The sequence below is a fragment of the Haliaeetus leucocephalus genome, unplaced genomic scaffold, assembly GCF_000737465.1.
Source record: "Haliaeetus leucocephalus isolate CR32 unplaced genomic scaffold, Haliaeetus_leucocephalus-4.0 Scaffold162, whole genome shotgun sequence".
NCBI lineage: Eukaryota > Metazoa > Chordata > Aves > Accipitriformes > Accipitridae > Haliaeetus > Haliaeetus leucocephalus.
Genome location: NW_010972598.1, coordinates 7,788,317 through 7,810,129, shown reverse-complemented (window position 1 = coordinate 7,810,129; position 21,813 = coordinate 7,788,317). Strand labels below are relative to the sequence as shown.

Sequence of the window (21,813 nt, the reverse complement as noted above, 5' to 3'; positions counted from 1 at the left end):
TATCACTAGCCAGTCATTCAGAAAGTCCTTTCTGTTTCTGTTGCAAATGTAGCACTGTTCTCTGCTTTCAATGTCACTTCTTCTCACAGAGAATAAAAATCTTTTCTATGCTTTCAAATGCAGGTGTGTACAGACAGAATACGTCAATCAGTATTAGAGAAGCCAAGCATATCTCACTATTACTGCAGACATTAATTTGTAAGAGCGTCTGCTTAAAAGTGTGCCGACTATGGAAATTTACACTACAATTTCTTTTGCAAATTAGCAGGGAGTTTGTACAGATGCGTTTATTCTCCAGGAAGAGCGATCTCAATTCACCATGCCTGTTCTCTCATTCTCTGAATTAAATGCTTTCACTTGTAGGCAATGATCGTATTTTTGTTTCAACTTAACTGTGTGTGACCCAATGTGTAAGTCCTCACACGGAGCTTGTAGTAGATCTGAAGAGGTACAGGCTGCCTTATTTATTTATAAGTCTTAAATGCTTTACAGTCTGACAGCCAAGGATTCTGTCTGATGGATTTTCACGTTGCTGGCTTAGCAAGGCTGTTGCAGGGGGTAGCAGGGAATTGGAAGCATGCAACCTGGAGAATAAAAGTAGAGAACACAAACTTACTAAAAGATCAAGCCACCATGTTCACAATGGGTTCCTCAGATAAAATCTTGTATTTTCACAAAATTGTATTGCTTGAATAAATGGTCACAGTTGAAAAGCAGCTGGGCATCCAACAGCCACTGCAAGCAGTAAGAGCTGACAGGTCTCCTAATTTAGGAAAGGAGGCTTAGCTTTAGTGTCTCAGAGCCTGGATCTCACTCTGCCAGTGAGAACATCTGTCAAGAGTACCCATCCACCCTGAGGGCTGAAGGACCAGATGACTTCTGAGTTCACTTCTAGCCCCATCTGATTCTGTAAAAAAAAAAATAAATAAAATTCTTCCCATCAGCAGTGGCAGGGGCAGCTGTCAGCTCAGACAGGACAAAGAGCTGAGCCCTCGGGAGCAGCTGCTGGGAGTTTAGAGGAGCCAGCACTTTCCCATATAATGCCATGAAATGGCAGATGGCACCTTCCACCCCACCGTTACAGCGAGGAAGGATCTGCACGTGAGGGGTTCCTCTTCTGCCGTCCTCTAGCAGAACGTGTTGTAGAGGATTAAAAACACCTTGCTGAACTTTCTGTCAAAGCGCTCCTGCAGCTGAATTAGATTAGCATCACCAGGCTGGCGTTTTTTTAAATGAAAGCAGATGACTAACAGTGAGGGAAGGGAGACATGATCTGTACATGTTTCTGATGCTGTTTTATCAAGTACGTGACTTTTTTTTTTTTTTTTGACATTGATACAATCTGTCCCGTTGCACAATAGTCAAAACTATTGTGGGGATAAGGTGCCTTTCTCCCAGGTGGCCTTTTCTTTCAGCGCAGGGCCTTTATATGGTCAGAAGCTGCACAATCTCATACGTAGATAAGGCACAAAATGCATGGGCTGTAAGAATAGGATTGACCTTCCCTCTCTCCCCATCTACACACACACACGCATCATTTAGATAAATTGAACAATTCAATTGAGCAGGAAAGTTTTTAAGGAAAAATCCACTTAAAATGAAAGAAGGATAAAATAAAGTTGGAAAAGACGTGAGTTTTAATACAAACTAAGTCTTGTCATGTGGTTATGTAAAGAAACAAATAGCTACCATTGTGTTCATGGACAGCAAAGTTAATTTGCTTTTCCAAAGGAAAGGTTTTGAATAATCTGTCCACCCTTGCTGAAAAAATTCTTCACTAATCAGCACTGTCTTATTTTCATTTTGCTCTCTCCCAGGATGGAATGAGTAAGAGATGAATTGTGTTTTCCTTGCTGTGCAACCCACTTGCCATTTCCACACTATTAAGTAGGAGAAATGTCCTCAAAGGGAAACAGAGATTCCTGTTGTTTAAAAAATTGATAAGCAGTATGCTCAAAGTGATGCATTCACTTTTGCTCCCTGTCCTGCAAAGTCCAAGCCATTTTTTCTGGTGCTGGTATGTGGCACTTTATTATGCAGTGGATGCTCTCGATGGAGAATGTTTTCTTCCTAGTTATTATTGCACTTTTCTTAGCTTTTGATTTCTGGTGATCAAAAGAACGCTGTAGTCCTATTGAGAGAAAGAGATGCTATCTCTGCTGTAGCCAACCCATGATACATCAGTGGCTTTGAAGGTTAGAACCAAAGCTTTATACTGGAAGTGAAGTGAGACCAAAGAAGGGATCAAAGTTTAGGAGTGATGCATGTATGACAGCATCGGATGCGCTACAGCATGTGTGGCAGGGAATCACTATAAAGGTAACATCCACAGACGCTTACAGAGTGAATTAGCAGTTCTGAGAAGAGAGTGCAAGGTGAGTAGAAGCACTTCTGTGTTGTTGAGACTTTGTTTTCTTGTTTAAGTTTGTGCAGTGTTTGTGGATTCATTTACTGAAAAGATATCAATGGTTTGTAATGTTTTTTAAAAAAACAATTTTTATGCAAGACTTACCTGTGCTTTTTTACCTCAAAGCCTCAAACTGTCAAATAAGATACCTTAATTTTCCTTTGAGACAGCTGAAAGTAAGATCAGTTAATGTGCCAACTCCCTCCCCTCCAAGTTTTTTAACTAATTTCAGATTTATTCTGGTACACAGCAGCTGGAATAACTTAAAATTCACAATAAGGGATTCACAGTTTGCTGTATATACTCCTAAAAGTCTTCAGATATGTATGTTATAGAACTGTATGCCAGCAAGGGCCAGAATTAAAGCTTCCCATAACATAATGAAGACTTTAAACGTGTCACCTTCTATATTCACACTCTCTGGGTCCTGGCACGTGTTTCAACATCTGACATTCATGGTGTTGACCAACTCCCAACAACCTGCAGCTGAGAGGACTTAATACTTTTCATCTTTTTAAGCAGACATGAACAAATTAATCCTCCCCCAAATCCTGTAATGGTGGAGGTACAACCATTTTATAGAGCCACATATATGACTTGCTCAAGGTCACAGCACTAGTCAGTCAGCCTTATAGCCAGGATTAGGATTCAGGTCTTAATTCAGGTCCCCACTCCTCTGCTCAAGTAGCTATGGCAGGCAATTCTGTGCAGCTTATGGACAACAGTTCTTTTGCCTAAAAATGTACTCAGAATTATGGTTAGAGAGTATAAGAAATTATGGGGGTCATCTGGATTTATTTCTGCAGCAGCCAGCACATGTACAAACTGTATGAGTTCACACTCTTACGCTACTATGTAAAGGAATTTAAACCACATTTTTACCCAGGAAAAAACCACCCCACAGTACCTATTATCCTAATGAATAGCAATTAAAACATCATTGCCAGTATTTTCTAGATGCTTTGCAGACCTGCCGTTTATCTAGACAAGGCTCAAAAGAGCTTTATAAATTTAGGGAAAAGATTTTACAAAGCTCCTCATGCTCAGATCTTCTTTCTAGCCACCTCAGTAATATAGTAAGCATTATTGGAAAGACTAAGAAGGTCAGAACAGCATTATAAGAGGCAGGAGAGAAAACAGGGAGTCCTGTTATGTGCAGCTTCCTGCAAATTCTAACTGCAGTAAACTGGGTTTCAAATCAATTCAGCAACAAAATTCCTATTGAATTTTAGCAGTGGAGGAATGCATTCACTATGTCTTTTGCCACAAGAATTTTCTCTGATCTCAGCGAGGCTACTCAGAATAATCCCAGTTTGCAGGACTGTTTACGTCTTGAAGAGATGCCATGCTAAAATAATTTGCATTTTATAGCTTTCATGGTGCATATATTGATGAATTGGCCTTGATATCAAGTCACCAAAACAAGTATTTTGTGACCTGTTTTTCACTAACTTCACGCTAACATTTCTCCAAACTGAAAATGAATGTTAATTTTCAAAGCTTGAATTTGTGACTTTACAAAACAAAAATTAATCAAAGAATATGTCTTTCTAGTGCTTTTAGTTCCTTCCAGTTTTGGAAACAATAGTGCTTTGCTTTTCAACTCCAGATGGCACTGTGGTGCTTAACACGACCCAGCTGGAGGAGAGCTGATGGATTGCAAAAGCATGCAAGCTCCTGAAAAACAATGGCTTTCTTGTTTTATGAGAAATCAGCTGCTAATAGTTTTCCAGTGCAGATGTCCTATTTTACTTTCAGTTCGGTGAAGACTGGGCTAACAAATGGTAGTTTATATGCCTGAGATATGACTTGTCGTGGAAGAAAGGACTCGCTTGTCTGTACTTGCACGAGGTCACAAGGGTAGTAGCCCTTGCCTCCACCAGCAAAACCTAATGCAACACACACTATTGCAGAATGAAGGGAAAAGCTCTGCTGTTGCACAGCTCTTCCTATGCACAGTGACTAATTCTATCTCTGTACAACTGGTAATTCTGCTTATAAAAATGTATTTTCAAGGATGAAGTGCAAACCACTTAAGTAATGAGGTTATCAGTAACTTTTCTAGGGAAACCCACAGACTTTACTGCTTGGAAGACATCCTTTGCCATTTCATGTTATCACTTCGACTATTAGAAAAATGTGTACAATAAATAATATTCTTCCTTCATATTCATCCTTTGAAAACTTAGGAGTGGGACGTTCATATATTTGCTTAATCATACACTCATACTCATCTATACTGCATCTTTTCTTACATGCTAATGTTTTTTTGAGATTCTACCCCTAGTTTTTATAGTCTTCTCAACTCCTATTTTTGTAGAAGTCTGCCTGACACCTACATTCTCTTTTAACCCTTCCTAGCTTATACTCTAATTCTCCAATTTTGTACAGAATAATTTCTAAATACTTGTTACCTGACCTATGGACCCAGTTAAAGTTCCCAGCTCCCACTACGCAATCACTAAACCATTGCTCAACCCAAGTCTGAATAACATCAGTGGTTCTTCTGTGCGTTTCATCCAACAGAATTCTGGAATTTGCTCCATATGCCATGATATCCCTTTTGATTCCAAGCAAAACTCGAAGAGTTTATGTGGCTTCATTTGCAGGCTGTTATATTTTTAACCCAAGTAAATCCTTTCCCATAAGTTAATGAAGGAACTGAAGATATACAGAAAGGGCAGGCTATTTGTCATACATCTTCCAGCACAGATGACTGTTTCATTACAAATAGTTTATGAAGGAAGAGTTGCTCAAAAGACAAAAAGGAATATAAGTGAGAGAGAGATGACTGTTTTAAACAGTCAGGACCTTAAAATAGTCTCAGTTCTCTCTGAAGCACCACATGGAACCCTTTTCCAAAGGCATAAAAAACGCACATACACCTGCCCCCCCCCCCAGCCCCTGGCCTTGGGCATCCTTAAGCTCCCCCTACATTTACACAATATTGGTGTATTTGTCATATTAGTTCTGGTAAATGAGTAGCCATAAAACCACACAAGGCAGAATGTCCTACATTACTAGACAATAACAATGCTTCTGAAGACTGAAAACCTGTACAACACCTGTTTTCATTCCACAGCTCTGTAGCTCTTGATTTTCTTCTCCATCCTCAAAGTTGCATAAGGACAGTGGTGGCTCCTCGTAGCATTACAGAGTGCATAACTGATATGTTATTGGCATATATGACACAATAGATAAACATTTCTTCTTTTAGAATGTGTTCATGTCCATTCTAGGTCTTCTGAATAAAACTCACACAATGTCCTGAGATCAATTATTTTAAATTCAAAATAAACTTTAAGAAAACTGTCCCAAAGCAAAATTTATATATGTTATATTCATGGTTTTCCTGCTGACAAGGTAATATTTACATTACATGTAATGCAAAATCTTCCCCTTGCGATAGTCACATTTAAAGGTACTCCACTCAGCCTTTAGACTGAAACCAGTGACAGTGGTGACAGGAAGAAAATGAAAGCAGGCCAGACCAGCATCCCTGAAGCTTTTCTAAAAGATCTACTGCTCTTTCCCTGTGCACCTTCTCAACCTGCATTCTCTGTTGCAATGCCGTGTGCTGGTCTTGTAGGAGGAAGATGAGCACTACTCAAAGAACCTTTGGCAACATACTGTTTTTAAAAAAGCTTTTGGGGGCGGATTATCTCCCCAAATCTAATTATGTAAAGCAACGCATGTTCTATGTACTGTGTTGCCAAGGCTGCTGCTCAGCCTGTGAGCAACTGCACACCTGCACTCAATTGTCTGGCCACTGATTCACACCAGTAGCAAGGTGGATCCCTCATATACTATGTGCTTGCTGGAGCAGTTGCAGTGTTAAAGAGTCTCATGTACTTAAAGAGGTTGCAATTTGTTTTTTTTCACCTTTGCTACATGCTCGTGTAAAGTGTAACACAAATGGCACATGAGTGGTGTCAGCCAGAATCAGCAACCATTTGTTTTTCTGACCCAAGTAACTTAACCGTGGCATGGGCAGTTAGTTGCATCAGACAAACATGTCTGATGTCTTCTGTGGTCATAAGCTAGACTTATTCTAAGCCTGTTTGGAATTGAAGATGTTGCAAAATGTTATTTGATGCATTTTGCAAAACATGGATAGGAGATGGCATCTGATGAAAATGAAAAATGGCAGTAGTACCTATAGATAGTAGAGCCTTCCAGAACTGAAGCAGGAGAATTAAACGTTGGATGGAATGTAAAGGAAACTGGTCTGCACAAAAGAAGTAGGTTCGTGTCCCAATTACTGTCTACAGAAACCAATTCTGCAAGTTTCTTTGTGGGCCATCTAGCCCTCTCTTTGCCTGCTGGGGAAAAAGGTACAGAACTTCTATAAATGTTTCATCACTAATTTAGGCCTAAACATCTGGTTGTGGGTTGTTTGTTTGGTTTTTTTTTAACAAGTACTACTGTATTGCTGAGCAGCCTCATACTTCACTTTTTGCTTCCACTAAACCTGCTGCCAGATGAGGGCTGGGTGTGGGGGATGTGGCTTAACATTAAATGCAGAAGAAGCGGTATCCCAAACAACTGTGTATGCTGGGGATCAGAGTCCTCCCACTCTCTTTTCAGCTTTCAGAATAAAGCAGTAGGATTTATGAGATCACATAAAATTTCAAGCTAGTTAGAACTATAGTTCCTAGAGATTACTCTAGAACTAGATATTTTATTGTTTTGGATTATTACATAAACATTCCAGAGCATTTTCCCACTGTAGTTTTACTCTGCAATACTTACCTTTTCTCTAATAAACTGTTTGCACATGTTCACTTCTCTCTTTGAAAATCTGTTTTTGCAGAAATATCAATTCTGGCTTTTACATTTTTTTTTAATATCTTCCTCTTAAGGGAACAATTCATCCTCCTCTTCCTGCCAAAACGCAGTGATTGGTAGCACTGCTGAATTTTTTCAGTGTACCTTTTTTGTTACAGCCATAGCTATGCAGCCAGATTTATAAAGCTTATTAGGATAGTGACACATTCATATTTTTTAATGGGAAAATAAACAAGCTAAGGCTGAAGTTTTATGGCTCACCACATTAAATAGCCAAACTTCTGAAGCTTCTCATTTTAACTCTTCCTAGAGCTGTCTATGCTCACCACTAATGCAAGTTTTTGTTATCTATCACCTTCTTTATCACTATGAAAATAGTGTCTTTGGAGCCTGCTGGCAGAGATCATTCTCAGAAAATGATCGTCATGTTGTTGGTATTTCTTCAGATCTGGGCTGACGTTTCAAACATCCCATCCCATTTTCTGGAACGAGCACACCACACCATTTTCCAAAATTAATCCAAAGACGATGGCCAACCAAGGGAGCAGTCGGTTCAAGTTCAATGTAACTGCAAAAGAAAACAGAACAAAATTATCACTTACCATTTAAGAAGATCATAGAAACCACGTGAGAATTCATATTAGTTTGTATGTATAAGAAATCACACAAATCTGTTCAAAGTCTGCATTCCAAAGCCATGCATAAAATTACCATGAAATTTTCATTTTCCAGAGACACAAAGAATTCTATTTTATGTTTCAATGATCCATGATGAGTTATCTAAAATTCTAACTGATGGATCTGATAGATATAATACAGCATATACAGAGATGATGGTGAGATAAGAGGTGCTTTTTCTTTTTTTAATGAAGTGCTTTGTTTCATTCACTTTCTATTGAAGTCTAAATAACAGTTTCAAGCTAGAGCTATTTCATATCTGCGATTAAAAAATGTAACAACAACAATAATAGTGACTTCTATAACAGCTGCATTCTCTCACACACACCCTGTACAAATAAAGTAGTAATAAAAAAAGCAAAAACATACCTCTAATTGCCTGAGAGTTTGATATCAAGACAAACACTTTTATAAACGCAAGGCACACAGGTGTGTAGTCATGTTCCCAAATAACAGCTGGAATTAGCAAAAGCTTTCCATAGCTGGACAACAGCAGTGCTTTGAGAAGTAAAATGAAGTCAGACTTTGTTTTCAGCATTTTAGGTCTCATCCACCATAAGGTAATAAAAATGCCAACCAAAAATGAAGTTTGTTCTAAGAGGAAATAAGAGGAGTTGGAAAGAGAGAATGAAGCGCCAAAATCAAGTCCTTTTTTGGATGAATTTCAGTGAAATGACATGTCCCAAATGCAACTGAGTCACTGCTATTTAAAAGACAGACACAAATATGAACATGTCCTCTATCTCCTGTGTTCATTTTAATAGGCAAATATTACTATTACTTACTTAAACTAATTCAGTATCATGACATTCAGAATAATTCTATTACAGAATTCTATCTGTAGGATTGTCATACTTGTAATTTCTGACACAATACAGCACAGGAAGTTTAGCATAAGAACCTCTTTACCTTTCCTTTTTTAACAAAAGGAGAGGTTTTTTTCAGCTGTCTGTTAGCCTGTAAAACAAAATCAATACTTGTCTTCTTTGAAAAGGTCATCAGCAAGGAACTCTTTCCATCCAGCATGAGAAAGAACACTACGGTGAAAACATCATTGAGATATTAGACTTTTTTTGACACCTTGTTCCTGTGTAACACTGGAATTAATGCACATGTCAAAGCAACTCTCACGACAACTGTAATAGATGAATTACTACTGAAGAATGAGTTCCAATATTTTTACTGACACGTTATGAAAACCTACTTCAACCAACATTAGACAACAAATGACTTACTTAAGTTAAACTCTGAATGTCTAAGGGAAATGCTAGTTTTAGTCTGCGGGCTTGATTTAAACACTATCAACAGAAAATGTATGAGAATAAAAGTATTATCCAAAATAAAACAAAACCCCTCCTTTGCCTTCAAATGTATTCACTCGTTACCAGTAATGACACTGCTCTGTATTTTTGTGTATTCATTAAAAAAATACAAACCAACAGATACAGCTTTTCCCAATTATTGTTTACTTCTGTAAGGATCATCCTTAATGTTGTATCGCCTTAATGAATAATAAACCTTGAAATCAACATAAAATATGGAATAAGGCTGAGCTCCACATTGGTCTTCAAACTATGTAAATGGATTCAGACAAAGATTTCTGAATACTGCCACTTTTCAATATTTTGATATCTAATGCTGATCATATCGGTCTGAACTGTACTCAGGATCAAAATATGCATTTGCATTAAATGAAGGCAAACTAGAGAGTATGTGTATAATCGTTTAACCATACTGAGTTGGACATGACATCCATTCTGTATTAATTTTTGGAATATGGGGTTGCTGAAAGACTCATAAAGTTATTCAATGCTTAAAGAGTAGATAGTGACATGAACTAATCATCTATCTTACCTAAAGAAGCTATACCAAACATTCTATAAAAATCCCATTCCTTGGCATATCTGATTAAGTCATCAGGATCTATATTTTGGCTTGAATCCTGTAGTTGCAACCACCTGAGATAAGCTTCACAGAGCAAACAAAATATGCAGAGCTTCCCATGAATCTGGTAAATGAAAGAATAATAAAAGCATTAGTATTAAATCAGCATAAATTAAAGCATTAGTATGAAATTGGTATTTAAAATACATTTCAACATCTCTACACAAATGACCTCTGTAGGTTTATTATTTTTGTTTAGAAATATAAGCAAATTGCTTCTGTTCAGCCACTAGATTAGCACATCATGCTTTTAACGTCAATCAACATGATAGGCAAATTAGAGGGTATAGAAAACTGCATGAACAGTTCCATACAGAAGAAGGTATATAAATGTGGTTTCTAAAGCCTGCTCTATACTTTTTTAAAACTGGGAATGCTGTTTCAGTTAGGAATATAAAAACAAAATTGTGCCGTAGCTAGTAGAATTATACTATCAAAAATTTCAGTTTAAGGGCAACTACTCCATTCAATGAACTAGTTTAAATAGCCTTGTTTCTCTTTTTCCCTGGGACAATCTCCATTAGAAGAAACTGGTAGTGTAGTTATACCAAAAATAGTTCAGATGAGGGTAAGGTACCAAAAATAAATGGAGCAATACAGCCAAACAAAACTTAAAAACTGCAAAAATGAGGTCGTGAGGGCCCATAGTTAGCATATTTCCACATTAAACAGCCTATAAGCCAGTGTGTATGTGGGGTGAATTCTGATTTTATACAGATTTAAATGAACCAGTGCAATTTCTGTGTGTGGATTCTACTTTTGCCATTAGTAACTAGTTATGCCAACTGCACGTACATGCACAGGCTAAGCCAGTTTAAAATTCAACTCAATTTATTTGAATAGATGAAATTTCCACAGATGGAATAGTTCTTCCTGAAGCTTCATGGAAAACATCATTACCAGTCTCCAGAAGCATGGAATTAATTAAAAATCCTTTAGTCAGATTTATGCTTGAAAGATGAGGCGAGTATGTTTATCTACGCTGCTGAACACTGGACTGGCTAAGAAGTATCAACATGAACACAGCATATGCTTATGCTTGCCTAGTTTGCTCTAGATTAGCTTCCCTCTCCTGGGAAATCAATCCATAAAGTAAAAAGATGGAATTCTGTCAGAAAAGATACAACTCTACACTCCAGCCTGGCCAGCACAACTAAATTGACCACGTTACTCTGCATCAACAACGCTTCATGTGAAAGCCATTATCTTTTGCTATAGTTTTGAGCGCATGGTTAATTACTCAGGAAGAAACTCATGAGAAATTAGTACAGTTTTAATTGGCATAGCGTTGTCAATATGGTATGTTATACTACCACAGCTCATTTCAGAAAGAATTGTTTCCAACAAAAACTTAATTTGGAAATTAATTTGAAATTAGATCTTTCTCTTCCAATGTAGTTTAGCACATCATCCTTTTAACATCAATTAACATGACAGGCAAATTAGAAGGTGTAGAAAACTGCATGAACAGTTCCACACAGATCCTTCTCTCCTCTTTAACGTGTTAGATGACTGCTGTATTTGCTGATATTGTGGCATCACTACTGTGGAGACAGTAACTTTCTTAGTAACAGCTGTAGTTTTAGATTTCATGTGTTCTGTTCATGATATAACTGGTTCAGCTTGCTGGAACCTGTGGAAGAGCAGGAGAAGAACAGTCTCCAAAATTTTACAACTGTTACAATCAACTTGCCAAATCTAAACATATCTTTAACCAAAAAAAGTCACAGGGTGGAGGCATAGCAACTTACATTTATCTTTGTATTGAAAAGAATGTGCCTGTATGCTTGTGCTTTACATAAAATAGCATTAATCAAGATGATAACAGGATCATACTCAATGTATTTGTCCACAGGTTTCTGGCAGGATTTCTGAAAGTCACAAAATAACAAAAATTAGGGGAAAAAAAAGCAAGAGTTTATTAAATGTTCCTCTAATCTTAGCACAACTGCATAAATCCAAACCAGCTATTAAATTCTTACTAGTCTTTCCTTAATGTAATCTTCATTTTCAATAGGTTTTCAATCCATCCAGAAAAACTGCTTCCCCTCCCTTGACACTACAGTTGACACACAGACTTCCCTTGTAAAGCATAAAGATACATTATTGATTTTTACAGGCTTCAGATTAACACAGATAATAAACTATGCAAGGATGTAGTTATCATTTTGTGCACTGCAGATGCAAAAAAGCAAACTACCTTTGCAAGACTCAAGAAATGCACCAGTATCTTGTTAAAGGTTAACTGATCATGGCTCATCTACTGGGTATTTTAGGGTTTTTCTGGTATTTTTTGGAAAGAAAATTAATTTCTTCTATCATTTCCTTCTTTTCAGAGATGCTTTATCCTCATATTCTACCTTTTTCTTCCTTTCAAGAAGACAGTAAATGTTTTTTGCTCTTGCATTGTTCTTCTGTACTGGTAAACTGTCCAGGTGTTTGAACTGATTTTCCATTATTGACCAAACACCAATATATACAGGATACTGGTAATGTAGTTTTCACGCACAGATATAGCCAGAGTCAGAAGTTACTACTAAACAGTGGTAAGACACTAGACCATCACTTCTCCAATACATCTACTGGTTCCTGCTGTGCCTACTAGAGAGGTTATTTCACCCTGACCACTGGGAACTGCGTTGTCATCAACCCCCTTCAGATTTATTGACTTACCTGCATGGGTGACCACTCCTTGACTGGAGAAATGAGAAGGGCTAAAAAAAGGCTATTATACTAGCTGTGAACAGGATGGTTAAATAACAGTCTTACAAAAGGCTCACCTATCAGACCTGAGGGGGAAATAACTTCTAGCAGAGAGCTGAGGAGCAGCAGCAGTTGATGACAGCAACCACTTCAGCTCAAACAAACGCACTTATAGGAGGGTGCTTGCTTGCAGGTCAGCTTTCTCCTGCTGCCGATCCTCCAGTTCAGCTACTTGTTTCCTCCAACCTGTCCTCAGCTAATCCTGCTCCCCTGGGCCTTCACATTAGCTGCCATGCTCAGAGCAGAACAGTCATAGAAACAATCTCTATTTCCATTTTAATGAGTGCATGGCTGTGCACTGCCAGAAGAGAAATCTATGCACACAGCTTTCTGAAATGCTGCAATAGTCAAAAATGCAGAATTAGACACCACACACCTACAGACAAACTCCCAGGAAAGAACAAAAATTTTTTTTCAATTTTATAGGGATTCCTTGTGTCCAAAGTTAAAAGGCCTTGTTATTTACCAGAATTATTATTGGAGAATTTGAGAATGCAAAATTTAACTAGCAAATTGTCTCAAAAGTCCAACATCCGTATCAAGAAAAACATCCAAACAAATGCATAAATTGAATAGAGTGTCTATGGACTGTCACTGGCACTAATCAGTGTTTCTTGGTCCAACTCAAGAAAAAGCCCAACAAACTCATTTGGATTAGAAAAGAAAATACTGTGTATGACAGTACACAAGCTAGAGGTAATGAATGCAAAAATTGACTCAATTAACCAACAGTTTGATAGGTCTAAAATTAAAGTAAGCAAGATGGAAGAAAGGACATAATTAAAAGAAGACCACAGCTACAGGATTTAATAGCGTGAAAAAGAAATTGCAACTATAATTAAAGGCAGTGTCTTGCTTCATTTCTTTCTACAGTGAAATCATGAACAGATATTCTTATAGGTGGTAATTTACATATGTCAAATCTCTGGGTTGATGTAGCACAGGAAAACTTTTTTGTTTTTAATAGGCTTATTCACACAAGCACTGGACAAGCACATACAAAAGATTACTCTTGAAAACAATGGGTGTCATAAAGGTTTGATGAAGGATATCCTACATACCCCAGGATTTATTATGCTCTCAAATTTCCCTACAACAGAACATTTTTTGACCAGGGTCAAAAATCTTTCTAAGAAGAGTAAAGAATGATCTTTTCAAATGGAGGGTCCCAACCAAACACCGATCAAAAAACTTGCAGTTAAGAGGTACTGAAAAATTTTCACTGACAGCTGACATGAATTTTAGACAATTAAAATATATCAGACCAACCCTCCAGGCAAAACCAATGATACAGAAATTCTACTGCAGGAATGTAAGGAGACTGCTACCAATGAATACACATATAGTGGTGTTATCCATAAGAATGGGTCTTCTGCTCCACAGCTTCTGGCAGCTACAACCAAATCTTCTGCAGATGTTTTTACATACGCACACCCCCACACCCCTGCCTGTCTTCTGGAGCTAGACAAGAGCCCTATTCTTAATATATTTTATTTCTATTTGAGTCTCAACCGTGTGAAGGAAAAGTCTTCTGTGCTTACCCAGCCAGTGACCTAGCCAGCGTGAGTTAACTCAGTGACTTGTGACACCGGCAAACCACCTTACTGCAAAAGACTTGCATGTGCACTGCCTATATAGACTAACTGGACAAAATGAAGATGACACTTGCTATACCATGAGAACATTACAGAATTAATAGACCCTCTAAGATGAAATTTTCTCCGTATCTGGCTTTTTTGTTATTTTTTCCAGCTGTACTGCTAAAACATCTGACACTAGCCTTAAATGCCTAGGAAGGAAACCTGTGACTAGAGCCTGACTTCAGCAAAATCAATGCAAACAACGGTTAATGCAGTTTAATCACACATAGGGTTAACTAGATGGCTTTATCTAGTTGAAGTGATATAACTGTACGGACATCAATAATCACTAACACTTTCAGAGAAGATCAGTATGAGCAGCTCAGCTATTACAGAGAACTGCTTACACGCTTCCTTTTAAGATTTTAGTCAGGCAGTTTAGAGTGAGCTACAAAACTGGTGCTCAGGTCTCATTACCAACTGCAGTTCTGCACAGCAGTAGTCAATGGCCTGTTCAGTATGACTGAAGGCGGCACATCTTTAACAAAACCAAGCTTTTTCAATCTTCTTTGGGCTTTCTCGAAGAAATGCCTCAGTTACCATAACCAGTTCTAAAATGACAGAAAGAAGTAACTGGATTTCTCTCTGTTTTTAACTAGCTTTTAATTTCTTCCTTAAATATGTAATTGACATCAGAAACAGGAAATAACTGGCATCTTTCCATGAAAAAACAGACATTACTTTGATTAAAAGGTACTTTCAGATTATGTTGCAGAAGAGAAAGGTCAAGCTTGACACCATAAATTCTATTTACATATCTTCTTCCAAATTGGTAAATTTAAGGAAAATTATGAATGTTTGATACTGACACACAGAATTCCAATAGATACTGTGCTCCCCTAAAAAAGGGTGTTCAATCTATTTCAATATTCTAATGAATTTAAATGGTGTTAGTTTAGGAATTGTTTGACTAATCAAATACTTAGGAACATTTGACTATGCTTGTCTGTTGTTTCAAAAAAAAACCCCCAAAAACTTCCACTTTCATAACTTTGAAATTTGCTTAGTTATTTAAAAAAAATATATTTTCAAAAAATGAGCAAAGGCAGCTCTAAGAAAAAAAAGAAATCTTCAAAAGCTAGTACAACCATGTTCTTTGTAGTGTAGTGTATCAGATTCTTTCTGATCAAAGCAATCCAAAACCGTTAAGGAAAGTAACATCTGTTTTAACATCTTGGTTGTGTTAAATAAGACAAAAGAAATACTGAAATGTTAATTCAGACTGCATGTTTATCAGCCTTTTATAAACACTACCCAAAAGACATACATCTTCTTTGTTCATGCAGTTCACAAACATATGCCAAATAAAATACAGTGTATAAATATTTGAGGAAATACCTACTGTCACTGAAGGGCAAAGTTCCTAAAGTATATGAACATGACTTTTTTAGAGTGCTCTCTCCAACATTAAAACATAACTGAATTTTTAAGTAAAAGTATTTTGGGATGTGGGTGGTAGAAGGGGGAAATGTTCTTGAAGAGGAAGCCATAGGACACAGCAGAAAATGAAAATACAAAGTGAATTACCAAGCTTCATCCTGAACTAAAAATACCATGAAAACCACATCAGGAATATGTTTGCAAATCTCTGGTCATTAGAAACACCACTAAAACAGCCTCATTTTAGTATTCCTTTCCCCAGGGTTTGGAGTTTAGCAAAATTAAGCTACAGTCTTTTGCTGGACTACATGTACAGCAAATTTTAACAACATTTACATAGCTTCAACATGCACATAGGTCCACTTACATAGGTTCATAGGGCAAACTAACACAGACCCATCATTTTCCGAGAATGCCCTTAATCCCAGTTGCACCCTTAAGCAATAAAACGTAATTAGCTGTGCTGCTTTCAGGAACGGGTTCTTTATTAGGGATGTGGCTAAGTGTCATAATAAGCTGAAAAACAAAACAGCCCAGTTTCAGATGCATTCCATTTCAGAAAACTGAAATTTAAAATATTGTTTTATAATTTTTCCTGTATGATACATTTCCAGTAGTGAGTTGGTCTGCAGATCTGAGTTATGTAAATAAGAACAATAACATACTTTGTTTTCCAGGATGATCTTTGTACTCTTGACAGATTCTTTACCTTGCCACATAAATGCTTCACATTCAAAGCATTTACACTCTCTCTGCCTTGCTGCAATAAAAGAGCTTTTCAATTATTTTTTAATTGCAGAAAAGATAAATGAAGTGTGCACTGCTCAGGCAATTTGGCTTCCTTATTACAAAACACAAGGGGGATCCTGACTGAGCTCTACATATTGTAATGAATAATTTCTTTCCCTTTGTTAGGGTTTGGAATGATTAACATCTTTAAAACTTTATTTTTAAACACATAACCATATATGAAATTTAAAACCAAATAAAAAAAAACCTACATGTTTTTCGTTCTATTTTTTAATAAGTCAAGTTTGCTAATTTTCTTTTATATTCATTGCAGTTTGACTGCAGAATTTATTCCAGGTTAGCCAAATGTGGTTTTTTTTCCCCTATAGCATTAATGCTATAGTGGCAATGCTATCTGAACGGTATTTTTTGTTACTGTTGTCAATGGTTGGTTCGTAATATATTCAGTGAAGATCTGCTGTATTATTTACAGATCATTTACGTTTTAAGGATCTCAAAATAATTAACAAAAATCACTATAAAGAACCACCTAGGCTTACTTTCACCATTGCTTCTGGTTCGGAATTGGGAAAACATCAGTATGTTCACAGCATAGGACTAGAACCAGCCCCATGAGTTGCAAAGTGACCACCAGAAGTCACCTTCATTGGAGGCAATCCTAACATGCCTGCACACCCCCCCACACCTCCCGCCACCCCCCCAGTTATCATGCTGAAGAAAAAGCACACTGAACAGGTCTCCCTGAGGAGGTGAGTTTCCTCAGAGTTTTATTATCCATTTTGAGTAGCTTTAAGTTCTTTTTAAGGAGCAATAGTCCACCTGTCTCTCATAAAGGCACTTCCACAGCAGAATATACGCAGGATGAGAAAAAGGTTCATTCACTAAATGCAAATCTCAAGCAAGAAGGAATGCGCAATACCAGAGGTCTGGGCTAGGCTTCTGCTGAAAGTGGCCTTCATTAAACAAAGCAGATGAAAAAAAAGTTACAGAACTTGAAGAATTTGTGGCAGTTAGCCACCTTGCAGAGCTCTTAACAAAAGACATGACCTTTCCATCCCGAGTTTTATGGTACTGTGTGGACTTCTACGTTTGACAGAAGAAGCTATCTTTAGGTTCTGCAGTATCCTTTGCAAATTTATTTCTAGAGTGGATAGTAACGCTTGTGAGGTCTTTAATGTTTGCCCACATTAAAATTACAATATGGAGCTCAAAGACACTTTTAATTATCTTAAGAGCAGTAACAAATGCTGCAGGAACTAAACTGAAGCAGCACCATGAATATTAGGCTGAATTTCCAAAACTGTACTCTAATATTGTGGGCTGGAAACAGATGTTCCCTAATGGAACCTTTTAGTATTTGCCTCTGGAAAAAATCCATTCTTCTCTTCAACAGATTAATAAGAGAATACAGACACATGGTATTTTGCTTAGGCATTCAAATTTAAATCTTCAACCTGAAAATCATGCCCAGATCAGGTTAAACACATCCTAAAAATAAATGTACAAATAGACAGACTGTTGGGAGAACTTAGATTCTTCAACCTCAAGATGATGTTCTGAAAGGTGTTGAATGACAGTAACATCCCAAGAATGGCAAAGACCTTTTAGATGCAGATTTATTAATTTATCAAGGATAAGTTTAAACTAGGATTAGGGCAGGTCTGTAGGTCCGTATAAAACAGTGACGATCTTGGCAATGTTCTGCTTGTTCCTAATTTTCTGGGGCCCTTTATATTACACATCACGTGGAACAAATGTTGGGTTGTTGGGGGGGGTTTTCCTTAATGTGTCAGTATTTTCATGTACTACTTGAAAATGGCAATGAAACACAATTATCCCAAAGCTTTTTAACAAAAGAATTATCTAGACAATGTCCATTGGCCTCACTTCAAGTATCACTATACAATCTTTCTATGTACTTTTCACTTTTTCTCTCTTAAGCTACAATGGAGTAGCAGTACTCAATGCTCTAATTCCACAAAGATAGATTAAAACTGTTCTCAGGCTGGGTGATCACACCTTCTAATCTCACCTCAGACTTCCAATTTTTCTTAAATAACTTCAGCTTTTCCTAAGTTTTTAGAGGCCTACACTGTTAAGTTTTATAAATACCTGGTATAAATGATGTTTCACACTGGTAAGTGGGACCTTTGTGTTTTCTGAAGTGGAGAAGACTTTAAAGCTATCATTATTTTCAGGTCAAGATGATTCATAACACTGACTAACTCATTGTAACACTGCTCGTGAAAGTTTGTGAAGGGTATCAAAGGACATTCTGTACTTAACCGTTTTTTTGTTGCCAGTAGCACGATGCTGACCAACTTTTCAGGTCTCTGGCAGGAACACAGCATTGCCTGCATGGAGTAGAATGCCTGCACAGGTTTAGTGCAGTCACAAAACTATCCTTGCAAATGAAAAGGAAAAAGTAAACCAAGAATTGCCCTATTAGAAACCATGAGGTCTTGGTAGCTGGAGACAACAGCAGTGCTTTCCTGCAATATGCAGATAAAGCTGAATTCAGATAGTTCAATTGAAGAAATCTTTTGATTTGGCAATCTTCTAACATTCTCATCTCCACTTTATAAACCATGAGCTAACATGTTTTTTACTGATGTGCTTCGTATTGCCTGTTCCTCCTGTGGACCACTCCTACTCTCAGCACTTCCTGGGTGGCCAGAAATGGAGAGAAAGGCTTAGAGATGATATGACATGCACCACATAAGAGCAACTAGGACTAAGACTGAAACTGAACCCTGGTAACCCACAATACAGACAGAGGAAACAGCCTGGTAGGAGTAAGTGAAAAATGGTACCGATCTGGACCTGCATGAAGAAAGGTGGACAGAATTCCAATTTGCTAGGAACATGTGATTCTTTGCTCTTTCTTTTACTCTGTTCTTTACTGTTTTGGTAAGAGTTTGGCGTTTGTGATGAACACAGCAACTGGGACTTCAGTCTTTGATTCTACGTGGGATGGCACAGCTCTGGAAGACCAGGATCTATGGTCCTCAAATGGTTAAATGCTAAGAGGACTGAGTGCCATCTACTGGCTCCCAGTTTGCCTTAGAGATTATCATAGCCAAATTAATAACCATAATTGATGACCTGGGTTTACAACATGCGCTAAATCTTATGTGATATGGCTGCAGGCATAAACTTTATACTTGTCCTTTTGAATCCAACTTGTCCTTGATTTCAAAGAAGAGTTCAAAGCTCCACATGAAAGAGCTCCAGGGAAAACCATTTACATTTTTATGATGTATCAATGATGAATTTTGACTACACTATTTGACTACCAATGATTTGATGTAGTCCATATCCACTACTAAACATGACACATTATACTAACACAATATGCAACTAAAAATCAATTTCTCCTTGCAGTGTGCATGTCTAAAGCCAGCAGAAATCAATCTCTATTACTTTGTCTTTTACCTAAGAAAACTGCTGATCTCTCCAATTTCTGGAATGTCTGCAGAGATTTTTGTGTACACTTTCAGCTGGTTTATGCTCTACAGCAACAAGCCATTTTAACTGACTGCTGGGCTGGGAACAGAGAAGGATGTGAATCAGCTTTTTCTACTATGATCAGTAATTTGTACGTATCTTGTTTTCACAGCCTCTTGTTGATAACAGAAGCTGAGATCTAACATGTACATCTTTCAGCCTGAGCTAACTGCCATTTCCCCAGATACAAACTGGCCACAGACCACTACGATCTGGTTGCCTATGATCTCTATTTTTGATCTAAGGAATGCTTGAATGACTCAAAGTTATAAACCCATAAAGGAATTCATCACAGGTTTCATACAGAGCTTTCTGGTCACCTGTTATGTTTATAGCTTCCTGGTTAGTAAATCAACCCACCTTCTATCAGCATTCTGAAAATGCCAAGGGCTACAAAACTAGGGGAAACAACCACAGAGGAAGTCTGAATGATACACAACTAATTCCCTACAAAATATTCAACAATTGCTTCAAGCACAAGGTTTCCCAAATTTATAAGAAGCATACAGGATATTGTGAATCAATCACATATAAAATCAAAGGCTTAGTCAAGATGTATTTGCAGATCCCTCCATTCCAAAGTTTTTTTTCCCCACCCTGAAATACAGGGTGCCAAGTGATCCATTTTTTGACACGCTATGAAAAAAAAAAAGTCAAAACTAGGTGACAAGGCTACATAAAGTGTATCAAAAACTGAAAACAGTGCTTTAGAAATAGTTGAAAACAGTGCTTTAAATGTTTTTTGCTGCAGCTGCAAAATCTCCAAGAAAACGCAGGAGACACTATTAGAGAATAAAGTTATTTTAACATTATGAAAACACCATGAAAAAGAATGAACTCTGTGAGAGGCAGAGTGGGAGGGGAGAGCAGTAAACAATGTAGAACATGCTGGTACCATTTTGGAAAGTACAACCACTGCAGCTGGGTAAGTAATACAGCAGTCCTCGCATGTACATTGAATAATCATCAGTCAAAACCTGACATTTAGATCCAGCACTTTCCCAGCCGCGCTGAAGTTGTCTACCCACGCAGCCACGCTCAGATCTGCCTTTCAGGGAGTAAAAGCCAGGGAGCACAGCGACAGGCCCGCCGCAGGCCAACCGGGACAGCGCTACCACACAGGTACCCTCGAGGAACCGGAGGAAATGGCGCCCGGAAGCGCGGCGAAGGCAACACCCAGGGCCACGCGCGCCGCGGGCCAAGGCGCGAGGCAGGCAGCGGGCGGAGCTTCCGCCGCGCGGGGCGTGCCGACGGGGCGGGGCCAGGCGGGCACGCCACCACGTTGCCGCCGCCTGCTGACGTCGCAGCCCCTCACTTACACCCCTTCCCTCCCTTCCGGCCTCCCTCGCCCACCGCCCGGCTCCCCCGTTCCCGCCGCCCCCACTCACGCAGATGGAGATGCGGAGCACGCCGCGCTGGTAGTCCCTGTACAGCTCGGCCGCTTCCCTGTTGCATTCGATGCAGCGGTAGGCGCCAAGCGCCGCCATGGCACGCCGGAGAACGCCCCGGCCTGTCAGCGCTTCAAACCGCCTCGCTTCAGCGTTGGGGAGGGGGTGGAGCCGCGTCGCGGTGCATTCCGGGAGTTGTAGTTTTCTGCCGCCAGCGCCATCGGCCAGGGGGCGCCGGAGCGGAACTCCATGTCCCAGGGGGCAGCGCGGCGGCGGCCTCCTCCCCGCCGGTCCCGTTGGGCCCCCGCTGTCCCCGGCCGAGGCGGAAGCGGTGCGCATGCGCCCTGGGAAGATGGCACCTGCCGGCGGCGCCGGGGCCGTGAGGGGACTATGGGTGCCGCTGGCCGTCCTGGCCCTGGCCCGGGCCGCGCTGGCCTTGACCGAGCAGTACCCGGCCTTGTCCCTTCTCCAGCAGGAGCTGCACCGGCAGCGCCAGGGCCCGGCGGGGGGCTGCGCCTCGGCGGGGGAGTGGGCAGAGCCGTACTCGGCCGAGTGCGGTGAGTCGGGG

The 21,813-nt window shown here is 39.0% G+C and overlaps 2 protein-coding genes across 7 annotated transcripts in view; one reads left to right on the top strand and one right to left on the bottom strand.

Annotated features, from left to right (window-relative positions):
* Positions 1-559: 559 nt before the first annotated feature.
* Positions 560-21,389, bottom strand: ARV1 (ARV1 homolog (S. cerevisiae)). Of its 5 annotated transcripts, none has more exons than XR_774064.1 (6): positions 21,246-21,389; positions 11,569-11,688; positions 9,728-9,881; positions 8,243-8,467; positions 6,564-7,763; positions 560-584 (listed from the first exon to the last, which is right to left on the bottom strand). XR_774064.1 is itself a non-coding variant. In XM_010562683.1 (5 exons), exons 1-5 carry the CDS (start codon positions 21,342-21,344, stop codon positions 7,657-7,659), a joined length of 705 nt encoding a protein of 234 aa, XP_010560985.1. In that variant the 5' UTR covers positions 21,345-21,389; the 3' UTR covers positions 5,328-7,656. The 5 variants fall into 5 exon arrangements, 2 of the variants coding, with proteins under 2 accessions (XP_010560985.1, XP_010560986.1); XR_774063.1 differs by lacking the exon at positions 560-584 and having other exon boundaries at positions 5,328-6,729; positions 7,160-7,763; XR_774062.1 differs by lacking the exon at positions 560-584 and adding an exon at positions 5,946-5,957 and having other exon boundaries at positions 6,215-7,763.
* Positions 21,390-21,575: 186 nt separating this feature from the next.
* The window catches only part of TTC13 (tetratricopeptide repeat domain 13), a 42,108-nt gene continuing 41,870 nt past the window's right edge, over positions 21,576-21,813 (top strand). For both annotated transcript variants that reach the window (XM_010562682.1, XM_010562681.1), the window contains exon 1: positions 21,576-21,802. In XM_010562682.1, the coding sequence (XP_010560984.1) occupies positions 21,583-21,802 (220 nt within the window). In that variant the 5' untranslated portion in view covers positions 21,576-21,582. The remainder of the gene's footprint in view (positions 21,803-21,813) is intronic.

Excerpts from the sequence above, each read along its gene's own strand:
- ARV1 (XM_010562683.1), bottom strand. The coding sequence starts at position 21,344 with ATGGCGGCGCTTGGCGCCTACCGCTGCATCGAATGCAACAGGGAAGCG. Across the intron at positions 11,689-21,245 it reads TGCTCCGCATCTCCATCTGC|AAATCCTGCCAGAAACCTGT; the intron begins GTGAGTGGGGGC and ends TGTGACTTTCAG. Across the intron at positions 9,882-11,568 it reads TTTTCAATACAAAGATAAAT|ATTCATGGGAAGCTCTGCAT; the intron begins GTAAGTTGCTAT and ends TTCATTTACCAG.